Below are 16,142 nucleotides of genomic sequence, written 5' to 3' on the forward strand. Positions count from 1 at the left end.
ATTTCCCAGGCAAGTATACTGGAGTGGGTTGCCACCTCCTACTCCAGGGGATCTTCCTGACGCAGGGATCGAACCACATCTCCTGCATTGGCAGGCAGTTGCTTTACTTTAGCACCTCCTGGGAAGCCCCCAAACACTCATAAACGCTGGTTATCCACTTCACAGACATTTAACATTGGCCTTGGCCTAGACTGGTACTGAGGTATAGAGCTGAGGAAGCTAGGTTCTCTTTTTGAGAAGCTGGGTCCTGTTTTCTCCTCTGAAAGCAAAGGCAACAGACATGGGGATATTACCGAACAATGTAATGATGCTGTGATAGCAGAATCTGGAGAAGTCAAGGGGTCCCTAGATTGTCCCCTGATGCCACAGGGGCATCTGTGTTTTGGGTGAAGGGATGGTTTTTCTGCTGGGGGCCTTTCCCCGAATCCCAATCTCCCTGCCACAAGTCATCAAGAGAGGGAACATTCTTGGCAAATGTGTGCAGTATTTCTTTTGGAGATTTTGACCCACCAGCCTCTTTTTGGGGTCGGCTGGTGAAAACGGGCTATAAGAAGATTTTCACTCCACTGCAGGCAAGACTAAGAGCTGAAGTCATGTTTACCAAAGTGTGAAGCATGTACCACCATGCAGTGTGATGCTGGGCAGTTTGAAGGGTGATTTTGGGTGCTGCACGAATTTTAAATTGTGTTCTTTTTAGTTCACTGTACATTCTTCTGAGTACCTCGAGGAGACTGTTTCTATTTGGTGCTAGCATGGCCATTAACATCTTTCTAATACTTGCCTTTTTCACAAAGAGGGAGAGGACCAGGAGTCAGGTTCTGAGCTTTGACAAATAGTAGTTTCTTTTTACTTACCTATTTTTAATTGAGGGATAATTACTTCACAATATTGTGTTTGTTTCTGCCATACATCAACATGAAACAGTCATAAGTATACAGTTTCCTTTTTTAATATTTATTTGGCTGTAGTCAACATGAATCAGCCATAAGTATACAGTTTCTTTTAAAATATTTATTTAGGCTGTGCTGGGTCTTTATTGCAGCATGCGGGATCTTTAGTTGCAGCATGGAACTCTTAGTTATGGCATGTGGGATCTAGTTCTCTGACCAGGGATCGAACCCAGACTCCCTGCTTTGGGAGGATGGAGTCTTAGCCACTGGACCACAGGAAAGTCCCTAAATAGCAGTTTCTAAGTCATTGTTTGCTTTCATTTTATGTATTTTTTTTTACAGATTTCATTCATTTAAGACAGCACTATAAAGTCTTTTAACTTTTAAGTTTTGAGGTATTATAAGACAAACATAAAGAAACCTCACACAATTAGTGTTTTAATAATGAGTTTTTACAGAGTTAAGCTCCTTATACCACCATCCAGGTCAAGAAAGAACTTTGGCAGCCACTCTAAAAGCTTGTCTGTGTCCTAATCTTCCATCTCCCCACAAATGGTAGCTTTACTTCCTTGCCTGTCTCTATAGTTTTATTTATCACTTAAGTTTTATCATCCCTTGATAAGATAGTTTACTCTTTCCCATTTGTGGAAATTTGATGTGTCTTTAATATAATGATTTCCTTTTCCATTCCTTCCATCCTTTCTTTTACCTGATAAAGAGCCTGGGTTGTCTGACCCACAGCATTTTCACAGTCCGAATTTTGCTGATTGCTGTCTGGGAGCTGCTGTATCTGTTTCCTCTGTCCCCTGTTTTTTTGAAAATTGGAATCTGGACCTAGAGGCTTGGCCAGACTCAAGTTTGATCCCTTGGGTAAGACCATAGGTGGCTGTTTTTTGTTTTTTTTTTTTTAATCCAAAGGCACATTATGTCCAGTTGCCTCTCTTTTTGTATGTTGGCAACCAGAGATGCTCTGTGTCTGGGTCCGTGAATTCATAAAGGACTGTGAGGTGGTGATTTCCTAATTCTATCATTTCTTTTTCTTTGTTTTTGGATGTTTTTATAAAGAGAGACTTCCCTCACCTGTTTTTTTGTCCCCTGGTGATACAGTTCATCTAGAAATCAGGATAGATAAATGAGACTTTTCTGTTACTTGACAGTTTTCATGAATTGGTTCACTGTTATGCCCCAAAGGTGACTAAAGTTTGCTTTTAAAATAAAATTTTTGAGTAAAACAATAGAGTCTTTGTAAAGAAAAATGTTAAGTGAGCAACAATTCACATCATGTGAGACTTGGCAGAGATGGAGAAGGGCATGAATCTTACAAGTCCAAATCTCTAATGTTACCTTGGGGAGTTAAAGCCTGGAGGTATTCAAGTCACCACTAGACCCTTAGACCTCTAGATTCCCTCATCCCCGCGTCTTCTCTGTTTTCCATTGACAGTTCCTAAATTGACTCGTGGAGACCACCAGATGAAGGACAGTTTCTGTGGTAGACTAAGAAGGAGATCTTATTCTCAAGGAAGAGGCTGGGCTATCTTTGAGGAGCAGTTTTCAATTTCAGCTGGATGTGTTGAGATTGGGGGAAATTGACCACTGATGACTAATACTCATTAAATAAAGTATCTTCATTTGTAATTTGCCATTTTAAACATGATAGAGTGGATTTGAGGCTCTTCTTTTAATGCTGAGTCTTGAATTTCAGTATGCTTTCTGGAACTGGGGAGTAGGGCCTGGGCGTGCATGGAAACGGTGCAACATCCTGGGTCCCCTCCATGAGCCAACACCCGCCAGGGAAGAGAGGTTAACAGTCAAGAGAACTGAATGGATTCGAGTCCTGTGTGGGGAGAAGAGCCTCCTCTTAAAGACTGGCCCCATCCAGCAAGGCTGGGGATGGAACTGGTTGCTTTCTGGTTGGTGAGGATCAGATGAAATCGTTATCCCGTCTGTATTGTTTGCGGGGAAAAAAATGTAACTTCTCACATGCCTTGTGGGGTGGCCAAAATTAAGAAAAAAAACCAAAAACCTGTAACTTTAAATAGCAGAGTTATGCCTGGCCCAGGGAAATGCCCTTCCTGCCAGTTGAGCATGAGGCCCTTGGGGGCTGAGCAGGGTCAGCTGAGAGGAGAGCCAAGACTCCTCCTATCTCACATCCAACACCACATCACTCAACAGATGCTTGTTGAGTAAAAGGCCCCCATTGAAATGTTTTTGTTTACTTTTTCCTTTGGCTAAGCACTTGTATGTTAAGTTTGCATCAACTTATTTCAGAGATTTAATAATGCAATAGGGCTTCCCCGGTGGCTCAGTGGTTAAAAAAAAATCTGCCTGCCGAGCAGGAGACCTGGGTTTGATCCTTGGGCGGGGAAGATCCCCTGGAGAAGGAAATGGCAACCCACTCCAGTATTCTTGCTTGGGAAATTCCATGGACAGAGGAGCTTGGTAGGCTATAGTCTATGGGGTCGCAGAAATGTTGTACATGACCTAGAGACTAAACAATAAGAATAATTTCTACAATACATGAGACACAGGTCCAGTCATGTTAAGTCACATGGATGATGGTCCCTGAATGGGTCCCAGCATCACCCCCATTTCATAGACGAGGGCACTGAAGCCATACATATAGCTCGTACATTTCAGGGCCAGGATTGGAAGCCAGGCAGCCAGGCTCCAGGGGGCTTTACACTTCATCACTACACGGTGAGGTCTTCTGAGTGTGTGTTCCCTGATTCCCACTTCATCTGACTCGCCTGGGGTGGAACTGCCAGCAACCAGCCTGTCTCTTGGCTCCAGCGGGGGCCCGACCACATCCCTCACCTGCCCCTTAAAATACCAGCCCTGTGACATCCCTCCAGTTTCCCACCCTTGGGGTGGACCTGACTCTCCATCTGAGCATCTACCATGGTGTGGGCCTGTGAATACTCTGCGTCATTCCAGCCTCACAGAGAATCTTGCAGTGGAAGGATTTACCTGACATCCCACCTTGCAGGTGAAAGGATTGAGGATCTGGGATGTGGAGGGTAGTTTGCCCTCGACACAGCACTGCTGAACCCAGAATCCAAGTTTTTTCTAATAGGTTATGTTGAGTTGCTACCAAAACGGCCTTAACAGATAAAAACAATAAAAAGCGGCAGCTGGCGTTAGCATGTCAGTTAGAGTGTCAGGCTCTGTGCTCAATACTCTACAGATAACCTCTCATTTTATCCTCCTGACACCACCCTGGGAGAGCCCTGGAACTGCCGCCAGTGTAGAGATAAGGGCACTGATACTCTGAAAAGTAACTTGAGCATTGCCACATGGGAGCAGGGGAATGGTAATCCCAGCTACTATTCACAGTGCTCTCATCTGTGAAAAGGGGCTGGGGGGCTGGGATTTGCTCTGTAAGACTCTAGAACCCTCAACCTTGAAGCCTTGCTAGCTTGCCTCTTACATCCAGACTCCTTTTTCTAGCTTTTATATTATCTTCACTGTCACAATCACGTCTGATTTTAACAAAGACACCATAAGCACATACTACTGTTCACATTCCTCAAAGGAAGCCAACCCTCAGAAATTTGCAATAGCTCAGGTTACACTGTAAGTGACACTAGTCTCCGTGGTGGCTCAGCTGGTAAAGAACCTGCCTGCAATGCAGGAGACCTGGGTTTGATCCCTGGGTCGGGAAGATCCCCTGGAGAAGGGAAAGGCTATCCACTCCAGTATTCTTCCACGGACAGAGGAGACTGGCGGGCTTCCATCCATGGGGTCACAGAGAGTCGGACATGAATGAGTGACTAACACTTTGACTTTGATTTTTGACACTGTCGGTGAGTGGCAAGTGACCTAGTGCCCCTTCAGGTGTTCGTTTCACTGGGAAAGCTCACTCACGTGAGCAGGAAAGCCCAGGAAGGTGGTCATCGTTACCTTCTGGAATTACATCTCCCCCTGACCCCAGATTGGTGCTCTAGAGGTGGAGCCTGAGCTGGAGTAGACAATATCCCTAAAGCCAGCATCCCTGAAAGTCAGATCATTACTGCCAGTCTGCAGACGGTACTAATGCTTATTGATTCTGTCAACAAGTATTTATTTGTTGACATAAATGTGTCAGGACCCAGCTGCACCACTGGGAGGATGCATCCATGAACAGAAGGGATAAAAGTCCCCTGTTCCTTTGGAATTTACATTTGAGTGGGGGAGACAGATAATAAACAATAATAACAAAAAATAAGGGAGCAAGAGATGATGGATGAAGACAGAGATGCTATTTTTGATTGGATGATCAGGGGAGGTATTTCTGATAAGGATGACATTTGAGCAGAGACCAGAGCAAATGAGGGAGCGAGGCATGTGGATATCTCGGGGCAAAGTGTTCTAGACAGCAGGAAGAATGAGTGTAAACGCCCCAGGCAGGGACATGCTCGGCGTGTTTGAGGAGCAGCGACCAGGCCAGTGTAGCCCGAGTGGAGTGTCATTTTGTATCTTGTGACCCAGAATTCCTTTATGAATCAGCTACCTTTTAAAAAAAAATGACAGATCTAGTATATCATGCTGCAGACTTGCTGTGTTTTTCTTGTATAGACAGAATTTGGAAGATAAAAGATTCTTAATAAAAGAAAAAGAATCTTGATGGTGGTCAGAATAGATAAAAGGGGAAAAGACGCCCCACCAATGTATGAAACAGCTTTTGTCATCCTTAAAATGATGCAAATTTAATTTAAAAAAACTTGTTTAGAAAAGCAAAGTTACATCAGAAGTATTCTTAGACAACTGGATTTTTTAAATCCTTGAAAAATATGCATGGCTCAATTTAACAGAAGATGTAAGATATCAAATTCTATTTAAGAGATTGTTCTAAATGTGTTAAAATTGGATTTGCACATGGAAAAGAATCAGAGATATAGACAAATCAAAACATTGATTTAGGGAGGGGCCTGTGGGTAATTGTCTTAATTTTGAATTTCTATTACTTCATGAGGGTCTGTGATAAAATACCTTAAAAGTGTTGAATGTACTACAAGGTGGCAAAAGTTGATCCTGACATTGTTGTTCAATTGCTAAGTCGTGTCCAAATCTTTGCAGTCCATGGACTATAGCATGCCAGGCTTCCCTGTCCTTCACTGTCTTCTGGAGCTTGCTCAAACTCTTGTCCATTGAGTCAGTGATGTCATCCCACCATCTCATCCTCTGTCTTCCCCTTCTCCTCCTGCCTTCAGTCGTTCCCAGCACTAGGGTCTTTTCCAATGAGTTGGCTCTTTGGATCAGGTGGCCACAGTATTGGAGCTTCAGCTTCAGCATCAATACACAGATGCAAAAGCCATCAGAAAGGGGTTGAATTTTTAGCAAATTGCTCATTAGAAGAACTGGTCTTAGGAGAATGGGGTTTAGGCCCATTTTTCTAGAAGTACAAAGGGATAAGTAGGAGCTTCTCAGTCAAATAAATCGAGGTCTGAGATTTCTGGCTGTGTGACCTCCAGGAATTCATTTAACAGATCTGAATATTGGTCTCATCATCTTTAAAGTGACATAAGAAGTGAAGATTAAAAGAGATGGTATACAAAGTGCAGAACAAATAATAAATGAGGCTACCCCTTTGAGCTGTGCTGTAGAGGCACCTGGCTGCCTGGGCACAAAAGGATTGCATTTCCTCCAGCCTTTTTGCAGTGTTTCCCAGGGACAGTTGACAGCCCAGCACATTCATGCAATTTCCCAACTGCCGGTGGGCACAGGCAGTTGAGTCTCCTTAGCAAAACATCTATTTTAAATGTTTTCTTTTCAATTGAACATATGCACTTCTTTTTTTTTTTTTTAAATAGAATTAGATTTCATGAGTCATTGAAGGACAGAAGTTACTTCCTCCCCAAATTTGCTGTCGTGGCCCAGCAAGAACTCAGTTGCAAGGCATGCTGGGAGGGACGTCAACCCAGAATGCAAAAAGGGACAGTGAAGGGGATGAGGATGATTTTGCTTGTAGAGCTGGCCCCTGATGGCATGTCCATTGAGCACGAAGAGTGTCTAAGGGGTCCTTGTAATTCGGGGTCAAGTTTGGGTTGGCAGCGGTATCCAAGGATATGGTTTGATGTAAGAGTGTTGTCGTAGGAAGCTCTTGGCAGTAGTCTCTCTGGTAGAGTTGCAAGAAATAGAATACCCTTCTTTCAAATTAGCTGTTAAAAAAGAAAATATTGGAAAGAAACGACCGAAAGGCAATACCTGAGCCTCATGAAGATCTAGAATCTGTAACTTCAAGGCTTTCTAGACTAAATCTCTGTTTCTTTCTCCTTGCTTTCTTTGTTTTTCCCTGCTTATGGTAACATGGCTTCCCTAGCCCCTTGTTTGTCTGTCCACCAAATTCCCCACATTCCTTCCAGTTCATACTCAGGAAAGAGAATCTGATAGGTTCAGTATAGGTCAGTTGTTTTATTCCTAGTCCAATCACCTAGTAATTGACTACTAGCCCAGTAGGAAACTTTAAGAAGGAGTTGTATCTACAGGGAAGGAATAACTGGTGCTCTTGTCAGGTGGGAGACAGCATCTTGAGTCCAAGGAGATCGATTGGGTTGGAGCGGGACATAGCCTGCTGTGAACAGTACAAATAGGGTATTCAGTGTCTCCAAGGAGAGGAAGCTGGAGAGATAGGTGTCTGGGCCTTAGGCAGCTAAAGCCATCCAAGAATCTTGGGTGCCGGAAAGGAGCCAGGAATGCAACCCAGGCATGCGGAGCCGGGGTCGGTAGGAATGGACACAGCCTGCTTCTCTCTGCCCTCTTGATGGTGACCTTTCACCATCATTGTGTGTGTTCATTCAGTAATCAAAGGTCCATAGAATTCCAAGGAAGAAGAGAGATGGGCCTAGCCCCAGCCCATGGGGTCGCAAAGAGTTGGACACAACTGAGTGACTGAACTGAACTTGAGAACTTTGTTTTCTATGTGGAAGGGCAAAGCTTAGAAAGCTGAAAATACAGTTAGAGGAGCATCAGATTGCATGATTCTGATAGTGATTCTTAGGCTACAGAATACAGAGAAAATAAGGAGTCACACCCTCATATGAATGAGGCTCCAGCAGTTTGCACAGACTCCCTGTGCCTCATCTGTTACATCTTTGCAAATTCCGTTTGGAGGAGAAGCTGTTCCTGTCCCTTCAAGGAGGCAGAGGAAGTTTAAGTAACTAATGCAAGATCTCAGAGTAAGCAGGATCCCTAGGATTTGCACTCAAGACAAGCTCATGCCGCAGCCCTTAACTGCACAGTGTCTTGGGAGAAACAGATGGATCTCTGCAGTAAGAGAACAGTTTACAGACAGGATTGATTCACCGACCAGCTTGGAAAATCATTAAAGATCATTAAATAGATTAACACTTACTGCACTCACCTTAGATAGGGTACACACTTGGAGTTGCCCACGTTGCTGATTTTTTCTGTCCAGGGCACCTTATTAAAAGTGCCAGGTGTCCTCCTGGCAGTCCCATGGGCATTGTGTCACATCCCACTTTCAGCTGACTTAGAGGAACAGTGATTATCTCTTTAAATGCCCTGCCATTTCCATAAGCCCCCTGGTGAATTCTGCACGTGCAGCGCAGCCATTATTTTATTTTTTTAATTTTTTTTTTTTTTTTGGCTGCCCTGGGCCTTAGTTATGGCATGTGGTATCTAGTTTCCCCTCCAGGCCCCCCGCATTGGGAGCATGGAGTCTTAATCACTGGACCACCAGGGAAGTCCCCAGTCATTATCCTCATACTCACACTCCAAATTTGAGAAATGCTATCCAACCATTTTGTACGCTGCAGTGACAGACAGATATTTAATTTATTTACTGATTGAACATGAGAGGTCATGGGGAAAGGAAATTTAAAATTAACTGAAGTCGTTTCACGCTTCAGGGACAAGGGCAGTGTGTAAATGAAAAATCACCACAATAACGAGGACAATTAGGGAGGAACACTTTGAGAGTTGAGCAGACTGGCTAGTTTGAGGGGAAAGATGGTGAGCTTGCCTTTCGGAGCCTTTAATTGGAGTTGACAGTGGAACACCCACGTAGAAACGTCCTGTAGCCAGCTGGAGCTGACTGGAGCTCAGGAGAAAGGGAGAGGGTAGAAACTCAAGTCAAGATTCATCAGCCTAGAGCAGTGAGAGTTGACGTTTTGAGCTGTGACAAGTCCTCTTTGGAAAACAGAGCAAGTAGCAGGAGTCAAGCTGGACTTGGAGTCCAGACTCAATGAGAAAAGTGAAGTGAAGTCGCTCAGTCGTGTCCGACTCTTTGCGACCCCATGGACTGTAGCCTACCAGGCTCCTCTGTCCATGGGATTTTCCAGGCAAGAATACTGGGGTGGGTTGCCATTTCCTTCTCCAGGGGATCTTCCCGACCCAGGGATCAAACCCGGGTCTCCCACATTGTAGGCAGACGCTTTATCATCTGAGCTGCCAGACTCAATACATACTTTCTAATGTCCACGTAGGAGAGGCCAGCACATAGGTCCTGATCCAGACCCACTGCACGTGACTAGGAGAAGGATCTTTAAAACCTTGGAATAATTTTATAGGAACAGTGGGAGAACAAAGTCAAATTTTAGGACATTATGAGGGGGGGGGCGGCAGGGGGGAACGGGCTTCCCAGGTGGCTCAGATGGTAAAGAATCTGCCTGCAATGCAGGATACCCAGGTTCGATTCCTGAGTTGGGCAGATCCCCTGAAGAAGGGAATGGCTACCAATTCTGGTTTCAATGGACAGAGGAGCCTGGCGGGCTACAGCCCATGGGATCACAAAGAGTCAGACACGATTGGGCAAACTATCTATGGGGGGAATAATTATGGTAGAATTGGAGGTGTTGGTTGAAGGCCGTTTCATGAGCTGAAGTCCCCAGAGCTCACCCTCTGTACCTGCCGTGCAGTTTCTCTGAACACATCCTACTTTAGATGATGGCTTGAGTTAGTCATGTATTTGTCTTAACCAAGATTCTGAATTCTCTGAAGGCAAGACCTGCATCTTATCAGTTTTGTTCCTTTAACTCCTAACACCGTGACTTACAAAAATAAATGCTCAGTAAAAGTTCTGAAAAAGTTCATTTCCCTGCTCAGGATGGGCTCTAGGTTGCCCTTGGCAGTGTTTTCCAAGTTTTAATCTTCCTTGCTCTGGAGTGGGAGATGAACTTGGTGGTACAGGGACGTTTGCTTTTAAAATAAGGCATTTAAGGGATTGATGTACCAAAAGCAGACTGGTTATAGTATAGAATCAACAGAGTCCCGGTAGACATTTATTTTTTTTACAGAGGAAACAGTGACTCTCCATTTGTGAATTTGATATGAAGTTTTAAAATTTTTAAGTAACTGTGTTTAAGTTTAAAAAAAAGTGAGTTAATGAGAAAATATTTCAAAATAAGTAAATTTTAGTAAATGAGTTAGATGACATACTCAGTTTAAAGTGAGAAGACTGAAGTTTGGGTGGATGGCCCCACTCCTCTTTTGGAACTCCATGCATTCTACTCTCCCTCACCAGCGGTGCTATTGTTGTTCAGATAAGTCTGATTCTCTGCTACCCCATAGACTGCACACCCCAGGCCTCCCCGTCCTTCACCATCTCCTGGAGTTTGCTCAAACTCATGTCCATTGAGTCAATGATGTTGTCCAACCATCTCATCCTCTGTTGCTTCCTTCTCCTTCTGCCCTCAGTCTTTCCCAGCAGCAGGGTCTTTTCCAGTGAGTCGGCTCTTCACATCAGTAGCTGTAAAATCAGGGGCTTCAAGTGCTAGTGATATTTTTTCACAGTACGCATCAAAATCAACACAGAACTATAAAGGTAAAACCATATGTATCCATAGCCCACCTAAAATTATCTCCCTCCCCATTTTAGGAAACGTTGCCATTTGGAGGTTTATCTGGTCTCCCCACTTGCCTGGGGAATCCTTACTGTCAGGCACCACGGATCATTCACAGCAGCATTTCTGGCAGTAGAAGAGCCTGGCATAGAGTGGGCATCATTAAGTATTTGCTCGGAAAATGAAAGGACAGCAAGATGCCAGCTGTAACGTTTAATAGCTGAAGCGCCAGTGTGCCAACACCACACTCGGTACAGTTCAGAGACGACAGATCTCAGGGTGGCCCCACATACAGTTCAAGGTAGAAACAGAACACAGAACATGGTATTATCCACCCTGGAGCTCTCTCCCTGATGTTGGGATTCTAACTAATGAGTTTGGGGGTGGGGGGCAAGTTGAGTTCTTTCAAGCAGTAAGCAAGCTCCTGAAATCTCTCCCTCACTTACTTCTCTCTCTGTGGCCAATGCCATCTGCTAGTTTTAAAAATAATTTTTAAAAGCAAGTGTTTTGGTTCTCTTCAACGTGCAGCAAAGACAGATGCTATTTTTAGGCTTGTTTTCTATCAAAAAACCCCTTAAGAACCAGGGGTTGGTTGTCGGCAGTTCTGGCTGACTGTCTCCACTCTGCCACTAACTTGTAAGTGACCTTTTTGCAAATCTCATATGCCTTGGACACTGAGAACAGAAGTGATAATTCTGTCTCTCATTAGAGATGTTGAGAGGGTGAAGTACCGTCGGGGTGAGAAAGTCCTACAATAGTTCAAAAATAATTGATTAACCCGTACCCTTCCCTTGTGGTCTGCCAGCTTTTTTGACACATGGTTGGACTTATATATCCCCTCCCTTCCCCCCTGGACAGAGAGCTCTCAGACAGGAGGACACAGCCACACATCCATGCAGTGTCTGGGTGAGAACCTCACACAGGAAGCTGTATAATAAGAGGTTAGAAGTGTGGACTCTGAAACCAACCTGCCCAGGTTCAAATCCTGCCAGAAATGATAATCCTTGTCACATTGAATTGTTTAGAGAGATAAATGAGATAAAATATATGAAGCGCTTTGTCACATAGCAAGTGCTCACAGGTGGCAGCTTTATTGAATGGTTGTTATTCTAATTATTGGACACTCAGTATACATTTGACACATGCACGTATGACTGTTATGTATAAGACCAAGTTCTGTGCGCTGTAAGGAAGATTTTTTTTAACGGTAGATTCAACCTTTGCTGTAAGGCCACCATCATGTTGTTCAGTTGCTCAGTTGTGTCTGGCTCTTTGCAACCCCATAGACTGCAGCACGCCAGGTTTCCCTGTCCTTCACTGTCTTCTGGAGTTTGTTCAAACTCAAGTCCATTGAGTTGATGGTGCCATCTGACCATCTCAACCTCTGTCACCCCCTTCTCCTCATGTTTAAATACTTTGTATATGTACTTACTCCATAGGACAGGTGAATCATGTCCACTTTACAGGCAGAGAGAAAGCTGGAGGTTTGAGAGGTTAAGTAACAGCAGTTACAGAGCTAATACATGGTGGAGAGAGACTTGAAGTCCTGTATTGATTTCATCGGGACCCTTTGCCCTACACATCACTTCTCTCCTAACTCCGCTCCTGGTATAACAGCCCCACAGAATAGCTTCATGACTTCTGACAGCAAATCCCTCTTTTAAATTGGCGATCCCGCCACTCCAACATATAAATAATACCCAAACACATATTTCACAACATGACCAGTCCTGGAAGCCACACACAGGACTTCTACAGGATCCTGTTAGTTACAGAAGTCAGTCCAGTTCGTAGAGGGAAGGGACGACACCAGGATGTGAACATCGGGCAGTGAAAATCACCGGAGGGGACGCCTCATGGAGGCTGGCTCCCACGGCTGCCTATTACCTATCATACGATTATTCACGTAGTAGTCTTCACTCTTTATCAAAATTATTTTTCTCTGAAATGATGGCCATTAAGTCACAAGGTTGGTGTGCTGATTGTATTTTCCAGTACAAACGAGTAAATTTAGCATTATTAATTTTTTCTAAGTATTTATTTTTTACTGTGCTGGGTCTTCATTGCTGCACGGGCTTTTCCCTAGTTGCAGTGAGTGGGGGCTACTCTCTAGCTGCGGTGTGTGAGCTTCTCATTACGGTGGCCTCTCTTGTTGCGGCTCCAGGGCGGCAGAGCAAGGCTCGGTGTTATGGCACATGGGCTTAGTTGCTCTGCGGCATGTGGGATCTTCACAGATCAGGATTCGAACTTGTATCTCTCTGGCAAGTGAATTCTCTGCCACTGAATCACCAGGGAAGTCCAGTGTTATTCAGTTTTTAAAAAATTTCAGAGACTTTTCTGGTGGTCCAGTGGCTAAGACTCTGCGTTCTTAATTCGAGGGGCCTGGGTTCAATCCCTGATTGGGGAACTAGATCCCACATGCTGCAACTAAGAGTTTGCATGCCGCAACTAAAAACCAGCACAGCCAAATAAACAAAAAGATTTTTTAAAAATTTCACATTCTGACTCATGTCAATGTATAGTAAAAACCACTACAATATTGTAAAGTAATTAGCCTCCAACTAATAAAAATAAATGGAAAAAAAAATTTCACATTCTTCCTGATTTCACTTGTGTACTTCCAGTGGCACAAATACTCCATTTGGGGAATCAAGGCACCTGGCGTGTCGTGGAGTCCTAGGGGGTTGGATCATAAATCTCAGCTATTACCTGCTCTCCATCCGGGGCCCAAGAAACTCCAGAAGGCTGACTTTGCTCTTTGCTGTCTCCTCCAGGATCGCCTGTACTTCGTGATGGAGTATGTGAACGGCGGTGACCTCATGTACCACATCCAGCAAGTGGGCCGGTTCAAGGAGCCTCACGCCGTGTAAGTGGTGCTCTGCTTTTCCCTTGGGATGAATGAGTGGGTGGTTAGTTCCTTTGGGTTTTTAGCCAAATAAGAATTTTAAATATCTTGGGCTTCTTTAAGAGAAATGCGTGGCCGGGACAGAGGGTGTTCTGCTGAGATGGGCTACTTGTTTCTTGCTTAACACCCGCTAAGAGCTGGAAGCTTGAAAACCACAGCTATTTCTTGACCTCCACATTTTGCCCCTGGCTCTTAAGGAAAGCCCTAAAAATTCCTTGGGGAATGTCACTGTAGGTTTTGTGTTTTCCTTTGCCCATATTGGTTGAGAGCTTTCCATGTGCCAGGCTCAGAGATTTGAGAGACTTGCTCACAGTCACAGAGCTCGTGTGAGGCAGACCCAGAATTCTGACCCAGATCTTCCTTGCTCACGTTCTTGCTCCCTCCTAGCTGTCCTCATTCCAGGGAGATGAAAGCTCAAGCTGCATAGTGACTATACTCTGTGGCTCTTGGAGTGGGGAGACTGACTCTGGGTTTTTGGAGATCTGTTTCCCCTGCTGAGTCCGTTCCATCACCTTCAGTCCACAAGGCAGCCGGTCTCTTTTTTCTGGAACACATTTCATCCTGTGTCTCCCTGCAGTTGGTGAATAGGAGCATGGCAAGTCACAGGATCGCCAGCGATAACCTCTCCTAGGGAGGCTGCTGGGCTCCTACTGTCCCCTCTAGGAAGCCCATGGGGCTCACCCAGGGCCCCATCCTGTCATTGCAGAGGCCTCCTGGCTCCCGTGCAGCTCAGCCTTGCCCCCTCACCTCCCCCCGCCCAGGTCATGAGCACTGATTCTGGGAGGGTTACCATTTCCGTGCTTCCAGGTCATGCCATTTGCGTGTCTTGGCACAATTCTAATGGGTTGGTTAGAAGTAAAAGGACTTCTAACATCTAATTGACCACTGACCTTCATTCCATTATTCCATGAGACACGTTGTCAGAACACTTTATAGAGTTCCCCGAAGCCCTGCCCAGCCTTTATAACCAGGTTTTCTGATTCTCCCCAAATCTCTCTCTTAGATTTTGAAAATGAAAAGCTAACACTTCAGCCAGATGCTGTTTCCAATTCTGGCTGTGCTATTTATTAGCTGTGTGACTTGGTCAGAGTATTTCATGTCACTAAGCCTCAGTTTCCTCATTTGAGGAACAGGGAGGTAATCATAGCACCTCGTTGTTGTTTAGTCGCTGAGTCGTGTCTGACTTTTTTGAGACCCATGGATTGTAGCCTGCCTGGCTCCTCTGTCCATGGGATTTCCCAGGCAAGAATAGTGGAGTGGGTTGCCATTTCCTTCTCCAGGGGATCTTCCCAACCCAGGGATTGAACCTGCATCTCTTGCATTGGCAGGCATGTTCTTTACCACAGGGCCACTGCCTTATAAGATTATTGTTAAGGTTTAATCAGATAATAACCTGAAATGATACAAGGTCAATGGTAAGCCTTCAACAGATGTTAAGTGTTGTCATTGAGATATTTTAACTTGTTATCGTCTGAAACGATCCTTCTCCAGCCAGTTCATCATATCCTGTGGCCTCCTCCCCACTAAACAGTTGCTGAACCTCTGCCCACCCCCATTTGGTCCTTAAAGCAGCCTCTAGCTCTCCAAACCCTGTTCATCCATCCAGACTCCCATACTTCGTTTTATGAGATGTATGGTTGACCATCCATGGTGAGACATTCATGCCCTATGCCCAGTTCAATATTGTATTGAATTCTGAGAGTTGCCAGGCATATGGTGTCCTTGAATTTCTCCATTGCTTTTTTTTTTTTTTTTAATTTCAGATTTTACGCTGCAGAAATTGCCATCGGTCTGTTCTTCTTGCAGAGCAAGGGCATCATTTACCGGTAAGCGAACACTGCTGTACTTTCCATCTCCTCGGCTCCCTCGGCTCCTCCCTTCCCTGCCTCTTTCTTTAACTGCTTTTAAAATTAGAATCCATGGTGGGGGAGGAATCCTCCAGTACTAACTTGGGCATGTGCTCTGCCAGGCAGCATCGCCCACTGCCCTGGCAAAGTTTGGGCAGCTCTGTATGATGATAGAAGATCTTGACGGACTCTGCCTCCAGGGATGGTTTGGAGCCTCAGATGTGAGACCATTTGCTCTAAGAGAAGGAGGCTAACCACTGGGGACCCAGCACGCCTTTCTCTTGCCCGTGGACCCCACATTTGGGAAGCAAGCAAAGACTCTGGGCTGGCAGAATGTGCTGGATCATACTATTATGAAAGAAATTTCTTTCTTTCTTTCTCTTTCCTTTCTTTCTCTCTCTCCCTTTCTTTCTTTCTTTTTGTGCTATGTAACTACAGTTTGGGAATGGATCTCTGAGTAGCTTGCCCTGAAAGACAGGATTAAGTTCAGGACTTGGCATTTGCTCGTTTTTGGAGGAGCAAGTGTATGATCATAGTCGGATGAGTCATCCCACTTTATATCTCATGCAAGGCAGACTGTGGAGCCCGGGGCTGCTATTTGTCAGTGAGTCCAGGGTGTATAATTCTCCTTATACCACATGGATGCAAGCATTCCAGCGCAGGCTCGGGCTGGTTTGTTACACAAGGGAGGCTGGCATAAGGCACGGGGCTTCCAAAGGAC

General features: G+C 44.8%; 1 protein-coding gene across 2 annotated transcripts in view; it reads left to right on the forward strand.

Annotated features, from left to right (window-relative positions):
* The window catches only part of PRKCB (protein kinase C beta), a 359,558-nt gene that overhangs the window by 300,875 nt on the left and 42,541 nt on the right, over positions 1–16,142 (forward strand). For both annotated transcript variants that reach the window (XM_043914534.1, XM_043914535.1), the window contains exons 11-12: positions 13,444–13,535; positions 15,338–15,400. In XM_043914534.1, the coding sequence (XP_043770469.1) occupies positions 13,444–13,535; positions 15,338–15,400 (155 nt within the window). The remainder of the gene's footprint in view (positions 1–13,443; positions 13,536–15,337; positions 15,401–16,142) is intronic.

The sequence above is a fragment of the Cervus elaphus genome, chromosome 10 (assembly GCF_910594005.1).
Source record: "Cervus elaphus chromosome 10, mCerEla1.1, whole genome shotgun sequence".
NCBI lineage: Eukaryota > Metazoa > Chordata > Mammalia > Artiodactyla > Cervidae > Cervus > Cervus elaphus.